The sequence below is a fragment of the Zalophus californianus genome, chromosome 5, assembly GCF_009762305.2.
Source record: "Zalophus californianus isolate mZalCal1 chromosome 5, mZalCal1.pri.v2, whole genome shotgun sequence".
NCBI classification, from domain to species: Eukaryota; Metazoa; Chordata; class Mammalia; order Carnivora; family Otariidae; genus Zalophus; species Zalophus californianus.
Window position 1 is genome coordinate 123,404,592 of NC_045599.1, and position 15,580 is coordinate 123,420,171.

Genomic DNA, 15,580 nt, shown 5'->3' on the forward strand with positions numbered 1-15,580 from the left:
CATCAATTTAGTTTCTTAGTATTGCTGGGACATAATTAATTCTTCAAAAAAAAAATCAAAGTCCTATACATGACTGGAATTATCCTAATAGCTTTCTAAAAATGACAGTCATAATAATAAATTAACTAACAAAGTGACAGTGTCTTATAGTCTCATAGTAGAAAGAGAGCCGTGCAAGCAATTACTCTATAATTATAGTGATACAGAATAATCACTATAATAGAGCAATGTATGACACATAGAAGCAGCAACTGCATGGGCCTAGGGCGTTGGAGATGACTTCGCAGAGAAAAGAGTGTTTCAGGAGAGGCTAAAAGATTAAGAAGAGCGACAAACAGGGGATGATAAGGAGAAAGATTATTCTAGGAAGGGAAAACAGAGTGGGCTAAGAACGGAGGAACAAGAAACAGAGTGTTCAGAGAGTGAGTCAATATTAATATAATATGTGAAAAAAAAGATGATATAAGAGGATATATGAAAAATAAAACTGTAAAAGAACAGGACTGAGGGACGCCTGGGTGGCTCAGTTGGTTAAGCATCTGCCTTCGGCTCAGGTCATGATCCCAGGGTCCTGGGATTGAGTCCTGCATCGGGCTCCTTGCTCAGTAAGGAGCCTGCTTCTCCTTCTGCCTGCCACTCCCCCTGCTTGTGTGCTCTCTCTCCCCCCCCCCCCGACAAATAAATAAATAAAATCTTAAAAAAAAAAGAACAGAATTGGTCATAAGAACCTTGTATATCATGAAACAGGCTGTAGATTTTATTCTGTAGAATGTCAGTTTATTTTGACATCTAAGGTATTTACACCTTGTGCTTTTAATTAATACTCAATTCATTAAAGTTAATAATGCAAAGGCCTAATTTATTTTAAGTACTTAAATTCCCATAACTTGCTATCTTATTTATACATCTAGTAATTTTTATTTAAATAAGAATCGTTATTGTCAGTGGGATCTTTGACTAATGATTGGACATCTCAGGTTAAATTCTTTCAAATGGATAGTTACATTTAAAAATTTAGTTTTAATTAAGTTTAGTTTTAAACTTACATGTTTTACACTGCATGGATAAATCTATATATTGAACTTTTTAAGCATTTCAAAAACCTAACTGAACAAATTTAATAACTGCACTAGGTAAAATCTTCCCCCAAACTTAAATGACTCTTATGAATCTATCAAAGCATGTCCAGTTCTCTTAAATATTCTAATTGTATTTGCAATGAGATTTTTCTTATACCTTTTAAGAAACATATTTATTTTGAAAAATTTTATAAAAAGCAGAGAGAATAGTATAATGAGCCTCCATGTCCCCTGCACCAACTTGAACAATTATAAATTCATCACCAATCTTGTTTCATCAATACCCCACTCACTTCCCTCTTTCATATTCTTTTGAAACTAATACCAAATACATACAATTCTATTCATGAGTATTTTAGTAGGTATCGTTAAAAATTAGGGCTCTATATATTAATATAAAAATCAAGTCCATGTTCAAATTTCCAATTGTCTCTTTTTAAGTTTTTTGAATAAGAATCCATATAAAGTCTACACATTTTCATTGGCTTATACATTTGCAATTCTCTTTCAAGCTATAAGTCTACCCTCTATCACTTTATTTATTTATTACAATTTATTTGTTGAAGAATCAAGTTGTTTGTGGGCATTATAGTTAGCCACAGTCTAGATGTTGCTGAGTGCTTCCCTAATAGGACATCTTACGTGTTCCTCTCTCCTCTGTATTTCCTGTAAATTGGTAGTTGCAGGTAGAGGTGACTTAACCAAATTTAGTTCTAGTTTTTTTGGTAAGACTACTTCTTAGGTGATGGTGTATTCTTTTATCAGAAGTCTGTAATGTCAGGTTGACTCCTTTTTTGAAATGAGCAGCCATTGACACTCAACATTGACACAATCAAAGAACCCATACTTTTCAACTAAACTAAAAAGCCTAACAAATTTTAAATTAGTTTGACATATCTAACTGAATATTTGCTAATGTAACACATCTCTTAAATATTACAAATTCTTAAAATATTGAACATAGGTATACTCTCCCATGATTATAAAACTTATTTCACAAATTTTTGTACCACAAATTTTATTTACTTCATCATTTCTGTATTTCTGTATTTAACTCTGAATCTCTCAAGGACTGAAGAGATTCACTAAGGGAAATAAGTGTCTTTTTATGACCAAGCTAATGAGTTGATTAATTGGGCCTTTATACTTACCTAAATTAAAAGCTAAAGCACATGTAAGTGAAATTTTAAATTTTCAAATTTGTTCAGAAGTAAGTTTATTGGGTCAGCAATTGATAACCATATATGCTTACCATCCCAGGTGGAGACTGAAACATGTATGTCTATGGCAATTCTTCTTAAGCCACAAGTGTACCCACTGAGCTTGTTTTTTAGTCTAAGGGATAACAAGGCACTTCCAGCCCACATTGTTCAAATGGGGTTAGTTTTGCAATCAGCATCTGTTGGGTTTAAGTAACACTCTTTCCTAATTCTTTAAGTGGCTTGAGTAGTGAACATGAGAGTGATATAATCATATTTTGCATTAGAGAGATCATTTTGGCAGCAATATGGAAAAGGGACTGTAAGGGTGGAGAAGATGAAGAGCAATGCTCATCACTAGAAGATGGGGCAGATGGCTACTGCAAGAGTCCATGCTAGTGATGATATAATTCTGTCCTTGTGTCTAGCAGGAAAGAGGAAAGAGATGGAGGGAGGAAGTGAATTATAGGAGACATTAAATATATGGAACCAACAGAACATGATTAATTTGATGTGGAACTGAAGAAAAGTGAGAAACAAGGATGACTTTGAGACTTAGGTGGATTTGTGGAACTTCAGTGCCATTCACTAAGATAAGAAACCTAGTAGGAAAAACAGGTTTATGTTGGGATAAAAGAAGACAGCCTCAGTTTCTGCAATGTTAATATAGAACTGGCTGTGGGACATTCAAGTAAAGATGTGTATATATGAGTCTGAAACTCAGAAGAGAGGCCTGCACTGGAAATGTCAATGGAAGTCACCAACACTAAGAGAACAAATGAAGCTGTAGGTATATATGAGACCTTTCAGGGACAGATGTAGAGTGGAAAAAGAAAGGAAGCCAAGACCAGAACACAAAGGAACATCATCACTTAAAGGGGAAGTGAAAGGGAAATAAGCCCACCAAGGAAATTGTAGGATGGTGGTCAGAAAGACAAGAAACAAGCCAGGAGAGATTTCTTATGGAAACAAAGAAGACTCTAGGAGGGCAAAATGGCCACTACTGTTAAGGGCCACAAAATAATCACATAATAATGCAGGTTGAGAGGTGTCCTGTGGATTTGGTAAGTGAGTCCTCTAAGAGTGGTTTCAGCAAAGGATCGGCAATAGAAGCCAGAGTGTAGTCATGAAGAATTGAGCAAGAGGAAAAGAAGTCAAGTCTGTGAGCAGAGACAGCCTTCTCCACTTTGGCTGGGAAAAGGAGGACTATCTGTGGTAATGGGGAGGACTTAGGTAAAGAGAAGGGTTTGGCTTTTATGAATGGGACTAACTAACTTGGGCTAAGGGAGAAAACAAATTGTGAGATATTTAGGACTGGGGAGTGAAAGAAGAGGAATAATAATAATATAAATAATATGATGACACAGAACAAAGAAGGGAAAGGGGGTAAAACACTGATAATTTCGATAGAATTCAGAACACAGGTGGAAGGAAATTTGACAGAAGGTAAGGATAAGTTTGGGTTAAAGGAATATATTTTTCTTAAGAGAGTTCACATCCAATAACTGCTATTTTATCAGTGAAATAAGAAACAAATCATATGATTATAGGGGAGAGGAGAGGGACAAGAGATTTGCAGAAAGTAGTGAAGGTTTTGAATAGCCACTGAGAAGGATGATGGGAGAAAATGCTCACTAGGAAAAGGTATATGAGATTATAGAACAGTGTTGAGGGTAACATTGAGACTGAACGCCATTTGTAATATCAAGAATCAGTGAAATAGCAATTTTTTCCAGCTATGTTAATCAACCTGAGGAGAAAAATAGAAAATCTATATGGTTGCATAAATCATTAGGGATTTGTGGGGCCCAGGTATTAACTGTTAAGAGCGGTTGGAGGAAAGTGGTTTGGAATGAAGCACCTTGGAGTCCAAGCCACAAATGATGGAAGTAAAGCCAGGTGGAAAACATCTGGAAAGAAGAAGTCAAGGTTTAGAACTAATTCTCTTTGGTATCTATATGATAAAAACAAACAAATGCCTTCAGAATCCCAGAATTGAAGTATTAATATACTGCGATTTTAACAGAAAACATATTACTGCCCTGAAGCAATGGATTAATTTTACATGTCCACTATGAATACACAGAACTGTCTTCAAGGTCCCTGATTTTCCATGTTTTTGCCTCCATAGCAGCATAAATATGAGGCGAAAGCCCATTCTAATAACTTCCGATGTTTTAAATCAGAGCAGAAATTAAAGAAAAAAGAATAATTTAAAAATAATCCTTTTATTCTTTTTCATTTTTCATTGTAAGGTGAGCATCTATTTGCTCCATTTTTACTTTCTCTTCTTTCCTGTTTTCAGAAGCCCTGTAAATGAAGAAAGTCAAGATGGTATGATGCTCTCTGATGGTAAGGGGCAAAAAGATGTTTTATTTATTTATTTGTTACCTCAGATACAGAAATTTGAGTTAATCATTCTGATAGGGTCACTACTGGGCCATTGTCATCATTGGTCCATGCAAGACCCCTCTCTTGTTTTACTTATGTATGTATTCCCTTTTACCTCCATGACACATTCCCTTCTCTCTATTTCCAACCAGAGACAAATATTCTAATATATTTAATGTGTTTGTGTCTGTTTGTACATATTCTTTGCATACTCTTATATATGTGTATATATTTCAATTTACATAAACATTATGTTATAGCTCACTCTACTCTTTTTTTTTTACACTCAGCATAATGTGTTTTAGGGGGCTCACACATGTTGCTATATGTATATTTAATTTGTTAACTACTGCACAGTACCCCCATGGTATTATCCTATGCATTTGCATTTTACTTCCAATTCACTGGTACTTACAAATAATAATTCAGTGTATGTTCTTGTCCATATTCCCATGTGGACCTCTGAGAGACTTTCTTTAAAATATATATCTAGTAGTGGAATGGCTGTTCATAAGCTATGGAATATTCATTTTAACTGATTAGGACTAGAGTGCTCTCCAAGAAAGCTGCATCTGTGTGTACTCCCATCAGCAGGGCATGAAAATTCCAAGATGCTTACCTTTCACCAATGTCTGGTATTATTCAGCTTTCCAATTTCGAGTCTCATATGTATAAAATGATATCTCACTTCATTTTCATATTTCTGCTTCTAATGGGTCTGAGTACTTTGTGTATTAGCCTTTGTGGTTTCCTCTTCTGTAACTTGCCAGTTCATATCTTTTGACCAGTTCATATCCTTTGATCATTTCTGTCTTGGAGTTGATCTTTTTCTGGTTGACTTGCAGGAGTTCCTGTGTTTTTCGGTATTAATCCCATGTCAGTCGCAGACACTGCAACTATCTCTTCTCACCCAAGCTGCCTTTCACTGAACATAAATGAATTTTGATATAATCAAATTAATTATTACATTGTAACTCGTGTTTTAAAGTTTTAGTTAAGAAATCCTATCCCTAAAAATTAAAAATATTATCTCCTATTTTCTTCTATGAACTTCATCCCTTATATCTGAGTCTTTGATGTCTTTGCAGTCCACCTTTGAGGAGTTAGTAGAAACCCAGATTTACTGCCTCATTTGTGGAACCGGTTTTCCCATTACCATACTTTGAAATCCATCATTTTCTCAATCTTCTATAATGCCATCTTTATACTACATCAACTGTATAGGTGTGTGTCTATGTCTGTATATGTGTGTATTTGTGTGTGTAATAACTGTGTATATAAGAGTGTGTATGTAAATTTATTCATCTGTCTCTGAGCTCTCTGCTCTATTCTACTGGTCTATGTGTTTCTATACCAACACCACATTGTTTTTATTACTATTACTCTAGATTATGTCTTAATATCTAATAATTAGCTGATATCACTAAACACTTGAACTGCAACTGACATGGGATTAATATCTGAAAAACATAGGAACTCTTGCAAGTCAACCAGAAAAAGATATCAACTCCAAGACAAAAGTGGTCAAAGGATATGAACTGGCAAAGTATCTTTTTTCTTTAGAGAGAGAGAGAGAGAGAGAGAAAGAGAGTGAGCCGGGGGGGGAGGGGTAGAGGGAGAAAGAGAGACAGAATCTTAAGCAGGGTCCATGCCCAGCTTGGAGCCCAATGCGAGGCTCAATCTCACGACCCTGAGATCAGGACCTGAGCCGAAACCAAGAGTAAGCCTCTTAACCAACTGAGCTACCCAGGTGCCCCAGTAAAGTATCTTTTTCTAAAAAACCTAATTAACTTGATTTGCTTGATACATAAATCCAAATCGTTGGGAACAAAACAATAAGTCAACAAGTGCAAACTAGTTGTGATTTTCTGATAATACCTTTGTTCCACACAAGCCCATAAAACCAAATGCGCATGCCTTTCATAAAGAGGATAAAAAGTCTTCATTATTTTTTGGCCTTTGCATTATTTTATGAAAGCCAGTGAGATGATCTTACAGTTAAAGTACAAGTACTGAAAAGGCCATAGTAAAGATCTAAGCCACATATTCTATTTTTACTTATATATCTTTGATAAAGCATAAGTTCTGTTACATTATGAACTGGTTTGAATATATTATGTCTAATAATTCTGTACTAAAGTGCTTTCTAATTAAAGTATATTCAATTTTACTCTTTTTTAAAAATGCTTTAGGTCCTGGAAATCCAGATGAGGTCAGTTTTTTTTTCCCCTTCTGATATTATACAGCTTAACTAAAATACTTAACAATTACTGTGAGTCATGTTCTAGTGACATAAACCAACAAATGAAAACCGTTATGAGTAATAATGATATTTTACCATTTATAATATTACTTCATCTAAAATGCTTGAGACATTAAACACCAGTCATTAAACTGACTCACAGGACTTTTGTAGCACTGCACATAAACTTAAGTCTGGCTAGACATCTGAATTACATAGCAGAATATAAAAAAAGATCTTTCTGTGCTTACTCTTCCAGTCTATCTCTTGCAAGAAAAAAAAATATTTTAAACAAGACAAGTTTACATACACTTAAATTTATGCTTGTTTTGCTAAGTATTTGATCAATGTAATATGTGTATGTTCCCTTTTTGAGTAATTAATATTAATTATTATTAATGTTTTCCTTGACAGGAACAAGACAGTGAAGGAGAAACATATGAAGACATGTATGAGTTACATTTCTTTTTACCATGATTTCATCCCTCTAAAATGAATATTATGATTTCTATGAGGGAGAATGGATGGATATTCAACATTAAGGGGGAAAAGTTTTATTGTTCAAATGACTGACATATAATGATAACCTTTATTTCAATACAAAGGAGTAAAGATTCTTTCTTTATTTGTCTAAGAATTTTATGGAGGACTCTTAAAAATGTTCTTCTGTGAGAGGCCAGCGACCCACAGCTACTGCGGCCGGGAATCACTGAGCCAGGAATCTGTACTTCTTGTTCTCATTGTGTCCTTGGGCAAATGAATTTATCTTTGTTACAAGTTCCCCGCCTAGACAGTGATTCCCCTCACAAGGGTGCTATGAGAAATAATTTACCACAGCACCAGATGGCAAAGTTTCAACCTGCTAAAGCAGAAAGATGTTAAAAATAGCTCCAAAATGGGTTTCTGGATAGACCAGGACTAGCAAATTTCTTGGAAAGTGAGGGAAAGGAGAAATAAATGTTAATTTGTTTTTTCTTTTTTTGATTCAAATATCTTAATTTTCTCTACCTGCTTCTTGTATAACCAGTTCTGACAACAGTTTTTGAACTAAGGTTTCCATGTATGTGCATGTTCATGCCCTGTACGTGTGAGTGCATGCAAGAGAGAGAGAGAGAAAGATTGTATTCATGCCGCCGATATGCCACAAGAACAGGGCCTTTATAAGCAGTGTCTCCCACTGGCTAGCACAGGTTGTGAGGGGAAGCAGAGCCTTTGGAAAGTATCCTCATTTGTATGCCTCCTACTGGATTTAAGAACAATCTCACACACCCAGGAATTTTGACAACCCTTGGTTTTTTACCATCATCTCTACAGTCAGATACTGTTTTCTGTTGTGGGTAGAAACCTCTGAGTATATGAGCTGTAACATATCAGTGCTTGCAAACAACCTAACAATTTGTATCCACAGAGAAGCATCCAAAGAAAGAGAGAAAAAAAAGGAAAAGGAGGAAAAGAAGAGATTAGAGTTGGAGAAAAAGGAACAAAAAGAGCGAGAAAAGAAAGAACAAGAAATAAAGAAGAAATTTAAAGTAAGAGCTTGCTTGCTGATGGGTAAAAAAAAAAATGATCTCTTTTTATAACTTTCACACAAAAGGGGCACCATTCTTTTTTTTTAATTTTTTTATTGTTATGTTAATCACCATATATTACATCATTAGTTTTTGATGTAGTGTTCCATGATTCATTGTTTGTTCATAACACCCAGTGCTCCATGCAGAATGTGCCCTCTTTAATACCCATCACCAGGCTAACCCATCCCCCTACCCTCCTCCCCTCTAGAACCCTCAGTTTGTTTTTCAGAGTCCATCATCTCTCATGGTTCCTCTCCCCCTCTGACTTACTCCCCTTCATTCTTCCTCTCCTGTTATCTTCTTCTCTTTCTTTTTTCTTAAAATATGTTGCGTTATTTGTTTCAGAAGTACGGATCTGTGATTCAACAGTCTTGCACAATTCACAGTGTTCACCATAGCACATACCCTCCCCAATGTCTATCACCCAGCCACGCCATCCCTCCCACCCCCCACCACTCCAGTAACACTCAGTTTGTTTCCTGAGATTAAGAATTCCTTATATCAGTGAGGTCATATGATACATGTCTTTCTCTGATGGACTTATTTCACTCAGCATAACACCCTCCAGTTCCATCCACGTCGTTGCAAATGGCAAGATCTCATTCCTTTTGATGGCTGCATAATATTCCATTGTGTATATATACCACATCTTCTTTATCCATTCATTTGTCGATGGACATCTTGGCTCTTTCCACAGTTTGGCTATTGTGAACATTGCTGCTATAAACATTGGGGTGCACGTACCCCTTCGGGTCCCTACATTTGTATCTTTGTGGTAAATACCCAGTAGTGCAATTGCTGGATCGTATGGTAGCTCTAATTTCAACTGTTTGAGGAACCTCCATACTGTTTTCCAGAGTGGTTGCACCAGCTTGCATAAAAGGGGCACCATTCTTAAAAACTTACATGGTGGGAGAATTACTTAATTGTTGTTTCCTAAAAAAGTAACTACCTTCATAACAGTAATTATTTTGCCCAATATACTCCCTTATCCCTGCACTAAAAATGTAATATGATAAAGTCCAAACAAAATATGGGCAGCTTAGAATTAGTGAGCACCTAGGAAATTTTATGGTGATTGAGTGAATGAATACTCAGTTGCTCAAACCCATCTGGTCTTTCATCATTTCACATTTGATCTTAACCGGCTTATACTATGAGTGTGGAGCACACACGCAGATATGCCTGTGGCATGTGTCACAATGGTGCAAGGGACACACATGTCTCTGGATGACCCAGACCTGTCTCAGAATAAAGTTGCTATGAACTACTCTAACTGCTGTTGTCTAGACCTGACATATTTTTGCCTTTATTTTTAGCTTATGTACATGTTGACTTCTGACACCCACTCTTTCTCATCCCTCTTTTTCAACCTGGATTTCTGACCTCTCTCTTCTCTGGTCTCTGATTTCTAATTGTATGACTCCTATTACTACCCCCAGTGCTACACTGGCAGGCTAGCCTCTCTTGATTACACCATCTTTGATGACATGGCCTGTCTGGCACAGGTCTGGTGTGTTAGCTGTATTTAAGGTGATGATATGAATTACAGAACTATTCTTCACTATAAAAGTATTCATGTTTAAAGGAATCTTGACATGAATACTTTTTTTTTTTCGTTTTTGGTTTTTGTTCTCTAAAGTGAGAATAAATGATACCTCTCCTGAAAGTTTGTTGTGGAATTAATTAAAATAATGTACGTAAGACACTATATCTGCTAAGGTTCTCATTAAATTTTGGAAAAAGCTTACTATATAATATATAGAGAGAGTATAAGCTTATATATATAAGTATATATATAAGTAAAACTAAGATTAAAGCATGACTGTTTTACTCATACAGATGTATGGGTACCAATGTTCATATTTTTCAAGTGGCAAATATGAAAACTAATTTCTTTTTTTTCTAAGATTTTATTTATTTATTTGAGAGAGAGAGAATGAGAGATAGAGAGCACGAGAGGGGAGAGGGTCAGAGGGAGAAGCACACTCCCTGCTGAGCAGGGAGCCCGATGCGGGACTCGATCCCGGGACTCCAGGATCATGACCTGAGCCAAAGGCAGTCACTTAACCAACTGAGCCACCCAGGCGCCCGAAAATTTAATTTCTTAAACAAAAGTTTTCATAACACGTTTTATGAAGGGACTTTATAATTTTGAAGGAATTAGGTGAAGTTTCTTTTTGTGTTTCTTTTGGAGGAATCAATTTTTCATTGTTTTATTCTTTCATTCAAATAATATTTTTTGGTAAGAAAAAAATAGGGTATGGAAATCTTACCACTAAATATGAACTCAAAGTTTGTAAAAACTAGGACTTCACAAGCTGTATTCCCTCCACAAAAATGTTAAAAGATGTTAAAATTAAAGAAATTAAATAAATGTGAGACCTTACAATAGCACCATATTTCATTAAATCTATGACATAAAACATTTCACATTTTCAAATTCTGAAAGTCAGATGCATCTTAACATCATTGGCATATCATAATTTAAATTAAGCTGTTTCTCTCTTAGTGGTACATAATGGATGATATGTCACAATTCATAACATCATGAGTTCAATAAAATGAGAGAGAACTTCAAAAAACCACAATGCATATTTGCATATCAAAAGATCCAAGAAATTATGTTGAAAAAGATACAAATTTAGGATTAGGCAATTAGGAGTTCAGGATTCATGTTCTCAACTAGATTACAGTAGTTCCTGTTACTCACAGGTGATACATTCCCAGACCCCCAGTGGGTGCCTGAAAACACGGATAGTACTGAATGCTCTATATACTGTTTTTTCCTTTACATATATACCTATATCAAGTTTAATTTATAAATTAGGCACAGTAAGAGACTAACAATAACTAATAATAAAATAGAACAATTGTAGCACTATATTATAATAAAAGTTATTGAATGTGGTCTGTCACTCTCAAAATATCTTATTGTAGTGCACTCACCCATCTTATGATAATGTGAGATGATAAAATTCCTACATGGCGAGATGAAATGAGGTGAATGACTTAGGTATTGTGACATAGAATTAGGCTACTATTGCTCTAATAGGTCAGAAGGAGAATCATCTGTTTCTAGACCGCAGTTGACCACGGGTAGCTAAAACCCCAGAAAAATGTAACCACAGATAAGGGGGGAGTTCTGTATTCTCCTGCTGTGAAGAAACCACTGTACCATCCAGGATATTTATTTTCAAAACCTCATATACCATTTGTTTGCTATTTTTTTTATTTACAAAGCTATTTCTAAAATGTTATCTTGCTTATAGCAGGTAATGTCTACTCTGAGTTTACAGATAGACAACACCACAAAGTTGGAAGAAAAAGAAAATGCTTTTCCCACAAGTACCACCCACCACCACCACCTTCCCTCCCCTTTGTTGTTTGAAGTCTGAAGAGAACCATCAGAATAACTACACAATTCGAAGATGGAAAAAAACCTCCACCTACCAAAGAGACCCAGCCTATCCCGTAAAAACCATAGCACCCAGCATGTATTGTCATACATAAGCGGTATTCAGTTATCAGTGGCTTCCTCTGCAAGCCTTTCACAGGCTTCTAAGGTCAACAGATCACTGCTACTCTCACTTGGACCCCAAGCACATGCTTACCTGTTCCTTGCTGTCCTGCCTCACCTCGGATTTTCCCCTCACCCCTCTTAGAAGAACACGCATCGTGCATGACAGTCATCCCCAGTTTCTAGCTCAAACCCATACATGTTGTAAATAGGCTGGTTGGCAAGTCGTGGACCTATCGTCTTTCAAAACTCAGGTCCTAAAAGATTTTCTGAATAGTAAGAAAGCCTGTTGTGATTATTGCCCCTCTTTGCAGCTAACAGGCCCTATTCAAGTCATCCATCAGGCAAAAGCTTGCTGTGATGTCAAAGGAGGAAAGAATGAACTGAGCTTCAAGCAAGGAGAGCAAATTGAAATAATCCGCATCACAGACAACCCTGAAGGAAAATGGCTGGGCAGAACGGCAAGGGGGTCATGTGAGTGCAAATTTTCCTATGACTTCAAAGTGCTAGGTTTTGGGTTTTTTTTAAGACAATATTAAATATGCAACTTCTCTTAAGTTAGGAGTAGTTAACAGAGAGGACAAAAATAGGAAAATTTAAAATGACAATGATGGCTCCATCTTTACCTCATCTGCATTATTGTTTTAGCGGGGAGCAATGTAAATATTTATATTATTCCAGGGAGGAACAAAGGGCGTTGGGTTTCTCATTGATGTTAAACGGGGCGGGGGGTGGGGGCGATGAATCATGTGAGTCACTTTGGAATCTTGAAGATGGATTCTAAGCTTATGGCAAACCACAACGGCCTAAGACTTCGACAAAGTCCAGTCAAATGTGTCTACATCGGAAGCCTATGAATCAGAAGTGCATGCAAAGAAATGAAGGGAAATTTTAAAGAGCAAGTTGCAATTGATATTTTATTTACAACTTTGAGATATTGAAACTACAGTTACCTGACCATAAATCATTCCTCCTGTTGGTAGATGGCTATATTAGAACAACTGCTGTCCAGATTGACTATGATTCTCTGAAACGGACGAAAACATCTCTCAGTGCTCTTTCATCAAGAGCTATTGAAGATGACCAGGAGGTATATGATGATGTTGCAGAGCAGGATGATATTAGCAGGTATGTGCAAATACAAACTGTAAAGCAGATCAGACTGTCGTCTTGTCAGAGATTATATATATATATATATATTTTTTTTTAAAGATTTTATTTATTTATTTGAGAGAGAGAGAGTGAGAGATAGAGAGCACGAGAGGGAAGAGGGTCAGAGGGAGAAGCAGACTCCCCGCCGAGCAGGGAGCCCGATGTGGGACTCGATCCCGGGACTCCAGGATCATGACCTGAGCCGAAGGCAGTTGCTTAACCAACTGAGCCACCCAGGCGCCCAAGATTATATATTTTAAGATCCTAGAATTTTACTTTCCGTGTTTCCGACTGCTCACTATCACTAAATTACCGTTTACAATTACAGATACTTCAGTGTGGGTGAAAGGTCACTTGAAACTCCATAGTCTTTTATTTCACTCTTCAGCTGTGGGTATCAAATACTACTTAAAAAAATAATAGGCCATTTGCCAGGTCTTGCCAAATGCATTGTCATTCAGAAACAAAGTTTTCTAATATTCGTTCTGATTTGAACTTAGGGCTATACCTAAAGTAAATATGATTTTGCAAAATATGGAGCATGAGATATAAAATTCAGCTCTAAAAATATAAAAATTTTTGCTCTAAAATCTCTGAATCTAAATATATTTGTTGTTCTTATTTTTTTTTAAGATTTTATTTATATATTTGACAGAGAGAGACACAGCAAGAGAGGGAACACAAGCAGGGAGAGGGAGAAGCAGGCTTCCCACTGCGCAGGAAGCCCGATGTGGGGCTCAATCCCAGGACCCTGGGATCATGACCTGAGCCGAAGGCAGACGCTTAACGACTGAGCCACCCAGGCGCCCCTTTGTTGTTCTTATTTGAAAAGATAACAGAAAGAAGATTGCTTTTATTTTAAGATTTTATTTATTTATTTGAGAGAGAGATAGTGACAGAGACAGCAAGAGAGAGCACAAGCTGGGACAAGAGGGAGAGGCAGGCTTCCCGTGGAGCAGGGAGCCCGATGTGGGGCTTGATCCCAGGACCCTGGGACCATGACCTGACCTGGAGGCAGATGCTTAGCTGACTGAGCCACCCAGGCGCCCCAGAAGATTGCTTTTTAGTAAAACTCTACTTTGCTTTTAAAAGTAAAAAAGTAAAAGCTCAATTCACTATGACCCCTGGGAATCAACGAGGGGTCCAATTTTATTTCCATGGCCCATTCATTCCGCTAGATTGGAATGATTCTCCCGGTAGGAGTCACAGGAACACCTTCCCGGGGTGGAGGAACAGAACAAGACATCCTTTCTGGGAGGAGGCAGGAGAGGAGAGGCACCATCTTCTCCCATGTACCTTTCCTTCTCATCTTTCCCTTCTCAGTCTTCTGCTTCCTTTCTCCATCCCTCCTTTTCTATCTCTTTTTTCCAGCTCTGACCTTCCTGGTCCCTTCTGCCCCTTTTTGCTTTTCCATTTTCCTTCTCCTTTCATTCCTTCCTTCCTTCCTCCAATATCTCCCTTTCTGGGTAAAGCCATACCCCTTCAAGTTGAAGGAAAAGAGCATGAAAATCTCCAGCCCAGTTAGGAATTCTTGTTTTCCTGTGCCCTTGTTGTAGAATTGGAAAACATCCACTCTATGATCTCAAAACATACAGTCTGTGCTGGATCTTCACTTGGGTAAAAATGAGGTCTGCGTCCTTCATAACTCACATTTCAAAGAAAAAAAAATTGCTTCAATTATCAAACATTTTAAAAATGTAAAATGATCAAAATAGTAATATACTTATAAAATGTATGAAGAATGCCGTTTCCTTCCCATAGCTGTTCACTTCATGTCATCAGTTAAACTTGCTGTGTTGCTTTCTGGCAGCTTTGTCTTTCTAAATAGCCCGCGATGCCTTCTTGTCATGTTTTGATATATGTTGCCTAATTTATGGCATATTTACCATAAATTAGGCAACATATATCAAAATATGTAATGTATGCACCGGAGTTTACAGATCATAAATTGGCTTTAGTAATCAGAAACACTCTCTGACCTGGTTTGGGAGTCTATAAATGCCAGTTTTGAGGTCAAAGTTTTAAAAGGCCGTATTCTGAGATTTACAGAATTTTCTGTGCATGAGTATGTCATTCTGCCTATCTTCAGTGTATATACTTTATGCTTTATGTTTTATTTATTTTAAAAAATGCTTTTCTCTTCTTTTGAGATTAAAGAATTCCAGGAATATTAATTCATACATATGTATGATGCACGTACTCAGGAAAAAATAATAAATCCATGAAAAGGAATGATGTTCTTAAAATGAAGCATTATTTAATCATGATAGGCAACTATTTCCCCAAACGGATACTATTACCTTTTCCACTGTGTGGAGTCCATAGATACTGCAACTCTAGAAGACATGCTGTAATTAGTAAGCATGTAGCAGAAAAAGAACCTATTTAAGGAAATGGAGTTGGAGGAGGTGTATGGTTTTCACGCT

General features: G+C 36.7%; 1 protein-coding gene across 2 annotated transcripts in view; it reads left to right on the plus strand.

Annotated features, from left to right (window-relative positions):
* The window catches only part of FYB1 (FYN binding protein 1), a 162,219-nt gene that overhangs the window by 119,906 nt on the left and 26,733 nt on the right, over nt 1-15,580 (plus strand). For both annotated transcript variants that reach the window (XM_027606745.1, XM_027606746.1), the window contains exons 4-9: nt 4,584-4,630; nt 6,862-6,881; nt 7,326-7,360; nt 8,320-8,440; nt 12,317-12,476; nt 12,986-13,130. In XM_027606745.1, coding sequence (XP_027462546.1) covers nt 4,584-4,630; nt 6,862-6,881; nt 7,326-7,360; nt 8,320-8,440; nt 12,317-12,476; nt 12,986-13,130 — 528 coding nt within the window. The remainder of the gene's footprint in view (nt 1-4,583; nt 4,631-6,861; nt 6,882-7,325; nt 7,361-8,319; nt 8,441-12,316; nt 12,477-12,985; nt 13,131-15,580) is intronic.